The sequence below is a fragment of the Rattus norvegicus genome, chromosome 5 (genome assembly GCF_036323735.1).
Source record: "Rattus norvegicus strain BN/NHsdMcwi chromosome 5, GRCr8, whole genome shotgun sequence".
Taxonomy (NCBI): Eukaryota; Metazoa; Chordata; class Mammalia; order Rodentia; family Muridae; genus Rattus; species Rattus norvegicus.
Window position 1 is genome coordinate 136,285,167 of NC_086023.1, and position 15,159 is coordinate 136,300,325.

Consider the following 15,159-nt stretch of genomic DNA (forward strand, 5'->3'; position numbering starts at 1 on the left):
TATGGCTGTTCTCCTATAATGTGCCCTGCCAGGCATTCTGTGGTAGAATCACCAGTCAGGCATGCATGGCAGCAGAGGTGACAGGAAACATTAATTTGGAGCTGAGATATATTGAGCCTTTGTGCCTTCATATAAAGACCTCCTTTCTACACATAAGTGAAATAGGGGAAGGAAATACTTGAGGAAGCCTGGGCAGCTTTGTTGTGGAGAGACCGGAGAAGGGCCTGCAGGTTGCATGGGTGTTTGAATGGGTCCTGAGGCTGACTAACCCAGATATGAGGTCTCCAGAGCTGCTCCTGAATTCAGAGCCAGTGTTTGCCATCTGATCCAGGTGGGCCATTTATGGCAAGTACCCATCTGCCCAGATGTCCATTCTCCTCAGCCTTTCACTCCAGCTCATGATGTTGAAGCTTTCCGTCATGTCCTCCTTTCCCCTGGAAAGTGGCTTTCCCACCAGGGTGAGTGACTAATTTGCCCTTTGCACTCTTTTGGAAAGTCACTGGTGGATGGTTACACTAGCCACCACCTAAGATCCCCATCAGCCTGGAAGCCGCACCATGTCCTCGTCCCATCTAGGTACTATCCAGACCACCCTGGTTAGCTTAGCTTTGGGGAACAGATGATCTGGGGACATTTAGACTGGTGTGGCAGGTGCTGCTGGGGCTGGCCTTAGGCAAGAGTAGATGCTCTGGAATGGGACACATCCTCCAGAGTGGGGATGGGAGTGCCCAGAAAGCATCCTTTTCTTCTTGACAGTTGTACCCAAGAACATCCATAACTGGAGGCAGTGGGGGTGGGGTCCTATGGTGGGATCCTGGCTGCACAACTGTTCTGAAGGCAAAGATCTGATTGTGAGGCATTGGGTTGAGATCTCAGTGGTCTCCAAACCCCTGGCTCCTCCTCTGTCCCCACCCACTGCAGTGTGCTCTGTGCTTTCTTGTGCTCCAGGCCTGCTTAGGTTTACAGCCCTTCTTGGTGCACAGCCTAGATCATGTTTACCTCAACTCACATTGATCCAATAGCTTGTATTTTGATTATTTATCTGTTTTGCTATTCTATAATGAGTTCTTGGAATGCTGAAGTAGACCTGATCTGTTTTTGCCTCTATTCCTATGAGGGTCTCATTCCATGTGCACTCCATAAACAGGAACTATTGCCAAGGAGGTAAGCTACTAGACTGCTGACTTGGCCTTTTGTTTTTTAAACAAAACAAAACAAAACAAAACAAAAGACAAACAAAAAAGTCTCTGTGTTTGGGAGGGAATGCACACATGCTTCGATGGGTGTTAGACAGAGGGCAGCTTGTGGGACTCGGTTCTCCTTTTGCTGTACCTTTTATGGTTTGAGCTCAGGTTCTCAGGCTTGATGGTAAGTGCCCTTGTTGGATGAGCCATCTTGGTAGTCTCTGACTTGTTTTGAGTGAGATAAGTCTCTTTGGAAAACCCTATGTTACCCAAGTGTTGCCCTGACTCCATACCAGCTATAAGTAGGTCTTGAAAAGAAGTATGGATACAGGGGGAGGCCTCACCTGCCCTGGTAGTAGCCAGTTTTAGGATAGCAGTGGGGTTAACCTACCCAGAGATTTATTGTTAATCCCTCATCAATAAATGTGTGAGCAGTAGTCTTATACCTCTAGCTTTGACCCAGATGGCTTCTCTAGCAGAGTCTGTTTCTGAAGTGCACAGAGAGTCTTAAGAACCCTAGTATGGTCAGGAGTAGTGCATGTACCTATGACCTCAACACTCTTTAGTCAGAAACAGGAGGACAGGGGGTTCAGTGCCAGCCTGGACTACGTGAGGCTGTCTCAGACAAGCAAATGGCTCAGCATGATGACCCAAGAGGCTGAGACAGGAGGCTGGGAGTTGGAGGCCATCCTAGATTAACCTTGTGAGTTGAAGGCCGTAATACCAAGGCCTAGGGCTATGTAATAACTCTGTTTCAAAAAGATATAAATTTAAAAAAACCAAAAAACTACCCAAACAAAACCTCTAATGTATAGATGTGCACATATATGTGAGCATCTTTGTATAGCGCTGGACCACAGAGAGGCAACTTTGGCCTGAACAGGTCTGTAGTCCCACACAAATGCTCATGCTGCTTTGTGAGAAGGGTCTTAGCCTCCTGAGGCATCACCTCAGTTCACTGACATTCACTCTGAGCAAAGTTCTAGTAGAGCTGTGCATGGGAGTCCCTCTCCTGTGACTTCTGGAGTCTGTCCAATCCTGTGAGCTTGTGCTTCAGCAGCTAGCTGCCGCTGTCCTTGGCCATGTCCAGTCTTTGTTGTTGCTGTAAAAGAAGAAAAAAAACACAGAGAAATACCCATTTTGCTAAATGCCAGTAAAGGGCTTTGTCTTGCACCTGTACTTATAAAGGGTGAGATTTATTGGCCTCTTTGTGTGAGGAGAAAGAGTGGGCCTGATTATCAGATTGCACACCAGAGACAAGTGCTTATGTAATCAACAAACTGTCTTGGTGTCAGAATACGATTGTGTTGGAGATAAACTGTGAAAGGAGATCGCCTGGCCGCTGACATGCTGTTGGCACTGAGTTTCCTGGCTGTTCTCTGGAGTTGCTACTGTTTCCAATGAAGCCAGCTCATCCCTGGACAAAGCCGTCATATAGGTAGGGGGCATTGGGAACTATCAGTCAGGTCAAAAGTCCCTTCCTGTGGTTTCTGATCTGGAGAAGTGGGAGTTAATCTATAATTCCCCAGTGAAAGGAATCAGAGAACACACATTAATTCTTTCTCCCACCTCTCCTATGTTAAGTGGTTAAGGCCTCTGAGCCCTGTTTAGCCTCTGAGCCCTGGTTCTCAGCTTAACTAATACTTGGCTTTGCTCTAGTACCTTTCATTGTCAGGCTATGAAAGCCTTTTGCAAACATATATTAGTCTTAAGTGGGATGGACTTAAAACTATACCATGAAGGATTTAAGTTAGGCCTAAGGTAGAACTTCCCAGTTAGTTTTATATAGTAGTCTCTCTTCCTCACCCTTTATAGCTTGACTATGTATCAAGTATAGGGACTAACTTTCTCAGTTTTAGCCCCCTTCAGCCAGTGCACAGTGGCAGAGCTGACTCATTCTTTGGGTTTTAAGTCTATTCCCTCCAAGAACTCCCTCAGTCCCTTAAGGGCTAGAAGGCTTCCTAGAGAAGGCCATGTCTAGTTGGATTTCTGTTTAAGCCTTTGTCTCTGAGGCTGGCTTCAGTCTTCCAGGAACTTAGTGGTGAGCCATCCTGGTTGGCCACTCTGGCAATGCTTGCCCTCTAGGAAGCCTGGAGAGCACAGCTGACCTCCGTGCCAGGTCTGTGATGCCCGGCTGCTGAGCTGGAGCCCCAGTCTTAGTCCTAGTGTGGGGAGAGGTGGGTCTGACCTGCAGTGGGGAGTACTACAGCCTTCCAGCAGGATATTTGGGGTGGCCCAGGTTTTCTTTTAGGTGATGTGATTTTTAAAAATTAATTATTTTTTGTGCTGAAGTTTGAACCGAGGGCTTTCAGTGTGCTAAGCAAGTGCTGTGCTACTAAACTATAGGTATAATGTGTTTCTTACCTACTTCTGATTTCCTCAGGGCCTAGGGGTGCATGGGTGCTGACTTGAGTCCTGGTAAGAGGAAGGAAAGTTCTTGCTCTGTGCCTTTGTCTACACATGTAAGACTTTCCAAAGATCTTTGGTGTTAGGCTTTATTGAATTACCCCAGAAGGGAGCCAGAGAAGTAGACTTAGGCCTTGCCCTAGGACTCATGTTAGATGCAGACTGATGCTTGGACCTTGGAGTTTCCCAAGAAGTGGGAGTGGCTCTGGGCCTTTCCTGCCACAGTCCTGACCCTTACCATCTCTCTATCCTGGAAGACTTTAGCAGAAGGAATGGGCCTGGAGTGAACAGCTGTAGTCTGGCTGTCAGTCAGACTTATAGAAGGTGGACCTGGAGTTGAGAGCGAGAGTCTACTTCTTGCTGTTGGTCCCTATGCGCCTGACAGAAAATCCAAGGTGCCTGCCTGCCTGCCTGCCTGCTTTGGGTGCGACTCTGGGTGCTGGCCAGGCTGGGCGTAGAGCACTGTGGTGAGGAGGGATTCCCCGAGGAGGCTTTAATGTGCTTATGCAGGCTCCTGCTTCTCTGGCACATGTAGGTACTAGGAGAATGAACAAGAGGAGTGCTCTGTTGTCAAATTAAAACCTCCCTCCCTTCCCTCTACACTGCATGTAGCAGGAGACCAGTCTTTTCTTCTCTTTGACTCAGGCCCTCCCTCTACTGGGCAGTTCTTTGGTCTCCCAAGCAAGGAAAGGGTGTGGAGGTGCCAGCCGGGTGGGCATGCTGTGGGTTAAAACCTTGCGAAAGAACAGTGTAGTTAATCTTTCTAATTTATTTTCCTTTTAGACCATGGGAAGTCTGTAGGCAGCAGCTGTTACCCAATTAAAATACAGATTAATATAAAAACAGTTTCTGGAATATAAAATAGAGTGGCTGTGTCCTTACACTTCTTTAAAATACCACCTAATAATGACTTGATGAACTACAGAAACCCACCTAGAGGAACTCAGCATTCTTAAAATGAAAATATCTTCCCTAAAAGGTGTGTATTACCATTCCATGTAAGTCACTATGAGAAAATAACCTTCCATTTTAGAGCTGGCACTTTCTGTGAGTTAGGTATTTGCTATTCATTAAATGTAATTATAGTTTAATTGGAGTTTTAAACCCCTTCCCCCACTTCAACAAAAGAAGTTGTTTCCAAGCCAGCTGACACACTCTTTGTGAGAATAGTAGGGCGCGACAGCACTGTGTCGTCTACTGGTGTCCGAGGTGTGATGGCATTGTGATACCGAGCTGGTGTTCAGAATAGGGCCTCAGGATTCAGAGAAGGCAGGAGCTCTGTGCCTACTCTGTGCTTGAGGGATACAGTTACTTCAGAAATAACAAAGCAAAACAACAAGCTTGCTTAAAACTAGGCCTGACCTGGGCAGAACCTATGTCTGTGAGCCAGTCTCTAGGCCAAGAGCCTATACATTAGGCCTCTCCTCCCCATTGCTTACAGGTGGCCTCCTAGCTTGGCTGGGCAGTGTAGAGGACTGAGGTGTCCAGATTTCTGAGTCTTGTCCTGTGTTACCCAATTAATATAAAAACAGTTTCTGGAATATAAAATAAGTGGTCCTTACACTTTCTTAAAAGTGTAAATGGGGAAGTCCTGAATGGACAGAGGCTCGGAGAAAGGGAAGGACTCAGAACCAAGTATGCCTAGCTAGAGCATGAACTCACCAGGCTCCACGGGAGTTTCTGTGATGCCGGAGTCTAATGCACTTAAGACTAATTTGTGGGATCTCATTGACCCTGTTGAGTACAAAAGACATGTAAAATTAAAAGAAAAAATCCCCCAAATAAAAGTGTAAACATGCACAGAGCCTGTCTTGTTGTTAGCATGTGTGTGGGCCTATTTCAGACTAGGTTGCTGCTGGAGACCTTTTCACAGCATCCTAGGACACAACTCCCAAGCTCCTGGGCTGCCTCTGAGCTTGAAGTATTGAGGCCCCCAGCCCTCACATTGGAGGAGGAATTGAGGGGACAGAATGGACCTTCCTTCCCTTGCGCCTTGGTTTTCTACCCAAAGGCTGTTTTTTTTTTCTTTCTTTACAGCTCACTGGGATCATTCAAGCCATGGTGGATGGCCAGCCAAGCCTGCAGCAAGTGCTGGAGGTAGGTTGAATGACCTTTAATTCCTGACCTCTGACCTCTTCCTGCTGCCTTTCTTTCCCTCCCCTCCTGAGAATGTTGCCGTATAATTTGACTATGATTATGGCTTGATTAGAATAACATTTGCTGTCACATCAGTGACATGCCGTTGAGAGTATTGAACCATTGATCTGTCATCTCCAGCTGTTCCCATCAGGGTTACTGACAAGATGTCCAAGTGCTGCCAGGAGTCAGGCAGAGCCCCTTCACCCCTCCTCACCTGGCCTGTGGCCTTGTGTTGGCCGCAGCCAAGGCCTGTGCTGGGTGGCTGGGGCAGAGGAGCTGCCTTTGCAGCCTTACGGGATTAGCTCCGGGACTGGAGGTGTTTTTGTTTAGCTTTGGCGTTGGCTTCCTGTGGCATGTGAGCACTTCATTAACTCACCCACAACTCCCCATCGATGGCTTTTGTTTGCTGTCGGCTCCTCCAGGAGCTGCAGTCGCCGCCTGCCCCACTGCTGCTTGCCTCTGGATGTGATGTGCCTGTCGGGTGCAGAGGCTGCACTGGGTAATGATTCCTAATCAGAATAATTACAACAATTGCCTATGTGAGGGAAATCAAATTAAAGACTTTAGAACTCTTGGCAGAGATCACACTTCTTGGATATTCTCCTCAGGGAACTGGGAAAGGTTAAGGCGCTGCTTCCTGTGCTCCAGCTACAGGGAATAAGGAAGAGGCTCTGCTTGGTCTCAGCCAACCCCCCCCCCCAACCCCCCTCCAGCCTCAGGGTTTTCTAAGAAAGGTTCTTTGACAGCACTTCTCTATGGAGGGGGGTAGATAAGAACAAGCCTGTGGATTTCATTAGGTGCTTTATTTATTTTTAAGCCTCATAAATCCAAAACTTGGACCGTATCAGTGTTCATGAGGAATATCAAGAGCACAATTGCATACCAGGTGGACAGTGAAGACGTGGAGGTGTGGCATCAAAAGGGAGACACCACCACTTAGCTAAGAATCCTGTCCCCGGGAGAGAGTCATGGCCTGAACATCCTGGACCCACCTACATGGAGAAGGTCTGAGAGACAGGCTTAGCTACCTTGGTGACAGTGGGTACTCTTGGTCTCTGGAGTGTAGAGGTCTAGGTATGTCAGCTCAGTTTTGGACATGGTGAGGAAACTTGATGGCAGAAGGTAAGGTAAGGTAGCTTCTATTTGCTTCCCTGACCTTCTGCCCTTTTGAGAGGTAGTCCATTGCTAGGACTGAGGGATTCTTTCAATATGGTTGCTCCTTGCCAGCAGCAGCCCCAAGCAGCGTTGCTCTAAAGGAGGACAGAGGACTGCCAGCATTCCCTGGGAGTGTCTGTTACTAGGTCCCGGCAGCTCCAAACCCGGTCATTAAAGTAATGGTCTGAGTTGGGGTAGAAGTGGTGTTCACAAGACACCTTTCTGACAAGCCCAGGCCAGCCCTGGAGTGGGGCGCTTAGAGTGTTCTCAACGTAGTCCACTTCTGGTATATTGTAGATGAGGAGGAAGATTTCTAGCATCAATCTGAGTAGAGTTTATGGAGGACAAGCACACCACACCCATCCTGATAGTTCTGAGTCAGATACAGGACTAAAATCTTGTCCTACCAAGGCAGCTAGCAAGATGCTTGCCTGATTTATGTATTCCGAGTAGAGTGCAGGCTGGTCTCAGTATACTGTTAGTGATGGGCGGGCTGCTGACAGAGCGGAGTTGTCTTGTGGTTCCTCTTGCCTTTTTCATTTAGGTAGCACAGGGGAGGTCAGGCCTGTGTGTCTGAGCAGGCACACAGTGGAAGATGCTCACTAAGTCTCTGCCACATGGCGAAGTGTTAAGTGCCTCTTGGGGCAAGCCAGGGCTATGCTGGCTGAGCCATTCTGACAGTTCTGTTCTGTTCTGCTCTCTTTTCCCACTGTGAGTTGGGGCGTTGGGCTGTTACCATGTGGGACACTTACTTGAATATATAGAGCCAGCGAGGTTTTGTGGACTTAGGAAGCTCTGGGTTGATCTTATCTTTCCTCTTCAATGAAGTCGTGATAGTGTGTGACTGCACATGTGTGCACATGTGCATAAAGGATTAAGCTAGAGAGCTGAGGGAGGCAGATCATTCAGCCGCAGAATACCCAACCTCCTTGCTTAGGAGGGTCCTTGTCTGGGGATGATGGGAGCTAGCTATCCCTGCTAGACGGACATTCTTCCTTAGGGCCCACACATGCTCTCCATTACCACTGATCGCACGCCCCTCCCTCTGCAGTCTGGTCCAACTGGACCTCCATTGCAGTTTTCTGCCATGTAGGCTTTGCTCTCACTCTTCACCACCCCTCTCTCCTCTCAGCTCCTGTCTATTTTCGGGGAGGCATTTGGTATATTATCACATTTAATTCTCATAACAACTCAGTAAGGATTGCCAACCTACTCGGTTGTATAGACGAAAGAAACTAAGGTTCATTGGTGTTCAGTGACTTTTAAATGACTTCCAGTCAACAACGTAGCCAGGATAAGGAAGAGCTAAGGATTGGAACCAGATGTATCTTACTTTTAATTCTGTGTTTCTAACTACTGTATGATAGAGACTTAAAAAATAATCCTCCTGTGCAAGTGGAAGCCATGGTGTGATTGGCTGTACTCCTTCCCTGTGCCTGGGATCTTCTGAAAAATAGGCAGTGCTTCATGAATTCTTTATGATAATTCTCTTGTTATATATCAGTGTCTGTGTTTGTACTCCACTGTAAGTGCAAACAGTAAAACCCAGCTGGAGGCATGAAGAGAAGGACTTAGGTGTGCTTAGGAATGGGTTCTTTGCCTGTGTAGCACTTGGGCTCAGTCCTCAGATTGCTCTGCTGAATTTGAATCCTTGAGCTGGTTTGTTAAGCTTTGAGCACCTAGATCAGGCAGTGTTGCCTCACTGCTAGGAGGGTCTCTAGCCCATCAGTGGGGCCTCCTTTGAAGAGGAAGTGGGTTTCATCTTACTTGATGAAGGACTAGGTTCATAAACAGTTATTAAGCACTTCCTGTAACCGTGAAGTGTGAACAAGGCTGCAGGTGAGCTCCTGCTCTCGGCTTCCTTCTGCCCTGTTCTTAGGGCCCAGGACCACCTGATCTGCAGTGGAGTATGCCTTTGTGTGACAGCCAAGGAAAGAGACAGTTAAGTCACAGAAAGGTGTTTGGACTGCCAGTTGGGATCATGGTCAGGCTGTCACACAGAGACAGGTAGAGGAGCTTCCTCTTCCACACACACAGACTGTGGTATCTCCCCTGAGAGATCATCCCTGAAGAACTCTGTAGTCCCCAGCCAAGGCTGAGCGTACAGAGGGAAGCAGAGCAAGCCTGGGCAAGATTACCATTCCTCATGCTCCGGTTACAAGCTGCTTAGCTGTGTGTCACTGTTGCGCTGTTCTTGGACTCAGGGAAAAGGACGGTCTCATTTGTTCTTGTGTACTTTCCAGAGGGTCGATGAGTGGATGGCGAAGGAAGGCCTCTTAGATCCCAACGTCAAGTCAATCTTTGTCACCTGTGGAGACTGGGACTTGAAAGTCATGTGAGTATGCCCAGGGCTTCTTTGCTTCAGGGCTTGGCATCTAAGGAACCAGGCATTACCTTTTAGGGCTTAAGCATTCAAGATGGTGGGGCAGCAGGGGTCCTTGGGTCTTTGAGGCCACCAGAGGTAGAAGAAAGCTGGGAGCTGTGGCTTCTAGGCATCTCTGGGACAGGGCAGACACAAGTTAGGGGCCCTGCGAGGACTGCTGTTGTTAACCCTGCCTGCCTTTGACAAGTCTTACTACTCACAGCAGTTCTTCCAATTGCTGGCCTGTGTGTTATTGACCCAGGAGGAAGCCATTAAAAGAGAGTCTTGAAGAAAAAACCTTTTAAACAGTACATAGTATATATTCAAAGTTCTCTTAAGAATTTCACTTATCCTGTGAAGTAGGTATTATTCTTATTTCTATTTTATAACTAATGAAATTAAAGCACAGAGAAGTACATTTCCCAAGGCCACACAGCCAGGATGCAGACTCAGCAGTTGGCCTCAGGGTCCTTTCTCTTAGCTGTTACTTTGTTGCCTTGTTATCTGGCCTGTAAGACCCTGGTTATCAGCTGAGAGCCTGGTGTCTGCTGAGAGGCTGCTTCTGGGAAGTTGCCCAAGTCACCCTCCTCTCTTGCCCTTTGTTCCCACTGCTTCTTCTCCTTTGTCTGGTTGTGGAAGGCAGAACAGGTTCCTTTGCTGGGTTGACACTTGTGCTTCTTGTCTGTCCTCATGGATACCTGACTTCAGACAGCCCCTGGGGACTAAAGGAGGTGGGGGCGCTGTTTGCTGAGGAGTGATGGAATCAATACCACTGTGTTCTTTGTAACTAAAGCAGCAGCAAGCTCGCTCTCTCTCTCTCTCTCTCTCTCTCTCTCTCTCTCTCTCTCTCTCTCTCTCTCTCTGTCTCTCTCTGTCTCTGTGTGTGTGTGTGTGTGTGTGTGTGTGTGTGTGTGTGTGCGCGCACGCACACACACAGAAGATGAGTCTTGGTGACTGTTGCTTTCAAATCAGGTTTTATCTTTTCAATTGGGTTCCTTGTCCCTTGTATGTTTTTTAGACTCTGGTCATTGAGGTGAGCTTAGACCTCCATTTGGGTGTCGGGCCTGCTGTTGGACTTCAGCTCTTTGGGGAGTCAGGAAGAATGATGTACAGAGCACATGGGCACACAACACTCGCATGCCCTGTATGCTGTGCACACAGACTAGCTGCAGACCGATAGGCTTGTTCCAGAGGGTCTCCGCTCCCACCTGATAGGGCAGCTCTATGGGTTGGGTCTGGAATCTGGAAGTAGATGAGAATTAGAAACATCAATGGCGAAGACGAGAGGGCAAGAGTATTCCTTTCTTTGAGACAAGACTTTGTATATTACTAACCCAGGTTGGCCTTGAACTCATTGTGTATGATGACTACTGATCCTCCTGCCTCTACTTTTCAGCTGCTGGGATTATAGGTGTGTTCCACCACACCTGGTATATGTGGTGCTGGCGATTGAACCCAGGGCTTTGTGCATGCTAGGCAAGCACCTTACCCACTGAGCTACATCTCTAGTCTAGGAAGGCTGTTCTCATTGTGTTTCTTAAGTAGCTTTGAAGCCTAGAGAGTCTTATGTGGGGTCTGTGTAGCCTAGGAGAAGCTGTTCCCAAATGGAAGATGCTTTGACCTGGTCCAGAGCCCAGCTCCTCCAAGTAGCCTCTCCCAGATTCCTGCCCTTCCAGTGTGTTCCTCACTGGTGTCTTCGTCCTCCTTCTGCTGGTGCTTCGGAGCCTTCTGCTCTCACTTGTGAACTGTGTGTACATGCATGCATTAGAGAACTTGATGTGCATGGGACCAGACACTGTGCTGCTGGGCCTCCTTTACCTAGAGCTGTCCCATGAGATGGAGGGGCAGTTTTAAGGGGCACTGTACTTGTTGGTCAAGCCTCTTCTGGTCTGTGCTGCACTGCCATTCTGTGACTTCATGAGAAACAGTGCCTAGATTGGGTTGCAGAATTCAAGTGTGTACTACCACTGTCTCTGGTAGGAGGCGATGTCTACCTTTTATAAACAGCAAACAAAACAAAGTAGACTACTCTGGGGCTCACAGAGATAAAGATTCCACTAAAGAGAAAGGAATGCTAACACTTCACAGTTTGTGATGATTTGAGTTTGGTGAGGAAGTCGGGGCTCTGGAGAAAGGTCTACCAGAGGCAGCTGCTTCTAGGTAACAGGGTAGGGGAGGAGGGCCTTTGACTGACTGCCTTTAAGAAGCAGGACTGCACATAACTGCTGGGAAAGCTCTTAATTAAATGTGTAACAAAATAAAAGCAGCCAGAGAGAAGGTAAGTAGCGCGGCGTGACCGTGCACTGCTTATTGCTGTTCTGGAACCTTGGTAGCGGCTGTCAGTGGCTCTCAGCTGAGCCACCCTGTACTGTGCGCCTGGCAGAAGCTGTGCTGTGGCTGACAAGGGTGTGTTAAACTGACACTCATAACTTGTTAGTGTATGGCTGGCTTTGTATTCTGACATGCATTTCCAGAGTTAACTAAGTCTAAAGAATTCAGCAAATGCTCTCATTTCGCACGCCCGTTTCGGGAGCCCCGCTCCGTCTCCTTGCTGTTATTCCTCCAGCCCCCAAGCTGTTCACATCACGGTTGTTAGAAAAGGTCTGATTAGTGCAGCACTGAGAAATGGGAACTGAAGTGGCAGGAGAAACCCCACCGCAGCAAAGAAACCTGCTCTTGTCGTGACAAAATCATTTTGTGTCCATCTTTCTTCTGAAGTGGATGAGTTGATACTCCAGGTTTGTAGGGCTTGAGGCTGAAGTCTCGGGTACTATTAATGTTAGTTTTTAGTTTAGTGGACATGGATTTAATTTCTTCCTCCTGCTCCTCCCCCCTCCTTCTCCTTCCCCTTTCCTCCTCCTTTCCCCTCCTCTTCCCTCCCTCTTTCCCTCCTTCCCTCTTTCTTCTCCTTCCCCCTCTCTTCCTCCTTCTCTTCCTCCTCCTCTTCCCCTCCTCCTCTTCCTTCTCCTCTTCCTCTCCTCCTCCTCCCCACTCCTCCTCTTCTCCTCCTCTTCCCCCTCCTCCTCCTGTCATTATTGTTGTTGTTGTTTTGAGACACAGTTTTTTTGTGCACCTCTGACTGTCCTGGAACTCACTCTGTAGACCAGACTGGCCTCAAACTCAGAGATCCGTTTGCCTCTGCTTCTGCCTCCCGAATTCTAGAATTAAAGGTGTGCGCCACTGCCACCACTGCCACCACTGCCACCACTAGGTTTTAGTATTCTTCTACACTTTTTATAGTAAAGATAACTAATAGGGTTTAGTTTATTTAGCTCCCTGTTTCTCCCTGACTGTCCTTTTCTCATCTTACCTGCTTTTCCTTGACACTCCTCAAGGGGATTCTTGTTCCTCTGCTTGGCCAGTTGGGGAGTGTGCATCCTTGGGGTGGAGGGCAGGTAGCCATGTAGATAAGGAGGAGTGAGACCCGTACAGTGGCCATTGGAAGAACTTGAGTTCTAGCCTGCAGTCTGTAGCTCTAGGCTTACCCACTGAACAGTGTGTGTGTGAGAAGTACACAAGATGCTTCTCAGGGGGGCTTTTGCTCTAAGAAGATGGACAGAGGACAGAGCAAGACTTGGGGGCCAAGGCTGACCGGAGGGAGGCACAGGCCCTCTCTGCAATTTGCAAAGAGGCCCTTTTTGTAAAATTGAGTACTATTCTGAGTAAAAGAGAGACTGAGGCCTGCTCAGAGTTGGCTAAGGGGATCCTTATACTACAGGTAAGGGCAAGTTCTTTAGTTGGCTACATGACTTCTGAAGTGTGCGTGCTATACCTTGTGCTTGCATTCTGTAGGGGTGATCCTAGAGCACTGGAGGTTTGAGAAAGTCTGGAGATTGGACTGGGCTTTGCTCACTGTACTCTTGCCCCCTGCTGCTGGTATATGGAGTGTGCACTGGGCTGTAGTCAGACTGAAGAGGAAGACGGCCGGTACCTGACATGAAGTGATACAATGAGAGACCTTGTGAGAGCTCTGAGCTAGAGGGTGTTGGCTGTGGGTCTTGCTGGGTCTTCTAGGCTCATTCAGTAAAGCCAATCAAGTCAGCCTGAAGTAGTCTTTAACCTGTATCTTCTGATTCTTCGACTCCTCCCCATTAGTCACTTTGCAGTTCATTCTTTCCTTAGTTTTTCCTAAGTCTTGGTGATTTTTGTTTTTGAGACAGGGATGTGTATGTGTATGTGTATGTGTATGTGTATATGTATGTGTATGTGTATGTGTATGTGTATGTGTATGTGTATGTGTATATATCTGGGTGTCCTAGAACTTGCTATGTAGACTAGGCTGGTCTTGAACTCACAGAGATCTCTCTGCTTCCGGAGTGCTGGGATTAGAAGAATGCTCCACAGTGCTGGTGTTTCTAAAATACTGGTGTTGCTTCTATCCCTGTCCTATCTTTCATTTTCCTTCAGTCTAGTCTTTTTTTTTCCCAAGAGAAATTTCAACTAACGTGACCCTGCCAGAGACAATAGATCTTCTCCATCACCTGTCGAAAGCCAAGCTTTGTACTCAGGTGCCTCCTATACCTCCACTGCCCTTGCCGTCCTCTCCACACACCCTCCTGTGATGCCTGGTGCCATCACTCAGCTACCTTGCCAGAAACCTGAGAACCACTCTTCGTTTAGCCACAGCCAGTTAATTTCCAAGTCCTTTTGACCACTCTAACCAGAGGTTTCTCCAGGTGATCTGTTCTCTTAGGCTCTGACTCCAGTCAAGTCACACCTCTGCCTCATCTTGTCAAGGTACCCTCATTTTCAAGGTCAAGTCTATACTGTTGGGACCATGGAGACTCTTGCTTACTTCCCTCAGTGCTGTGCACCACCACCCCCCCCACCCCCCACCCCCGCCTTCATGTTCCTGGGGCCTGTTTTCTTATTCCTTCATGGATTTTATTGCAGCTTGTCTGCAGACAGTGCTTGATGTGTAGTAGTTGTGTAGTAAATATTTAGAATTTGGGGATGGTTGCAGTGCTGGGGACCATCCTAAGACCTCACGTTTGCTAAGTACACTGTTGGTCACTGAAGTATGCCAACAAGCCACATAGGCCAGTAGTTTGTTAAGCAAAGGACAGCTGAGTAGCCCTGGAGGACTCCAGCTCTGGAAGAGGGTGGAGTGTCGAGTCTGTCTGGGTCTGGGACATGGAGCTTGTTCCTGTGCCCATGAGAAGTACTGTATCTGAGTGTGTGTGCCTCTGGGGCTGGAGGCTGGGCCTCCTGAAAGGCTTAGAAGCAGAGAACAAGCACAGCCATTGCTTACGGAGCACTTACCAGCAGTCTTCTGTGCTGCTTACACAGTCGAGTCTTACCACAGTCCGATCAGTTAGGTTATTTTTAAAACGAGTGTGTCTGTGCTCTGCCATGGAACCAGAAAGTCAGAGGAGGACATTGGGAACGGAACTCAGTAAGACCTCAGAGCCCGAGCCTTTACTTGCTCAGTCACCTCACTGTCCGGAAATAGTTTTAATAATACTTTTTCAAAAGTTTTCAAAGTAAGTTGAGAAACTAAGGCTCAAAAGAGATAAGGAACCTGTCCAGGACACACAACCTTTTCGTTTGCAGAGCTCTAGAACCATACGTTGGACCATGGCTGGTGACCATCTGTTTCAGTCCTTGTTTTCATGATTCACACTGTGTGATCTGGTAGTCACACCCATCTTCCTTGTCTGTTGTTTGCTCCGAGGGTCAGAGCCTGAGCTGTTATCTCATCTGGTGTCGGAGCTCTAGACTTTCACGTTCATTTTGGAATGAAGGCATGGTTGTCCAAGATGTGGAGGGGATGATTTAGCACTGTCAGAGAGCTTTCTTGCAAGGCCACAAGTAAATGAATCCTCTAATCTGTGCTTTGTTTTGTTGTGTTGCTTTAGTTTAAGATAGAGTCTCAGTGTTGTAGCCCAAGCTGGTCTTGAGCTCACTGTCCTG

At 47.9% G+C, this 15,159-nt stretch overlaps 1 protein-coding gene across 1 annotated transcript in view; it reads left to right on the forward strand.

Annotated features, from left to right (window-relative positions):
* Eri3 (ERI1 exoribonuclease family member 3) overlaps nucleotides 1-15,159 on the forward strand; it is a 127,142-nt gene that overhangs the window by 32,476 nt on the left and 79,507 nt on the right. The window contains exons 5-6 of the mRNA NM_001427171.1: nucleotides 5,628-5,687; nucleotides 9,128-9,219. Coding sequence (NP_001414100.1) covers nucleotides 5,628-5,687; nucleotides 9,128-9,219 — 152 coding nt within the window. The remainder of the gene's footprint in view (nucleotides 1-5,627; nucleotides 5,688-9,127; nucleotides 9,220-15,159) is intronic.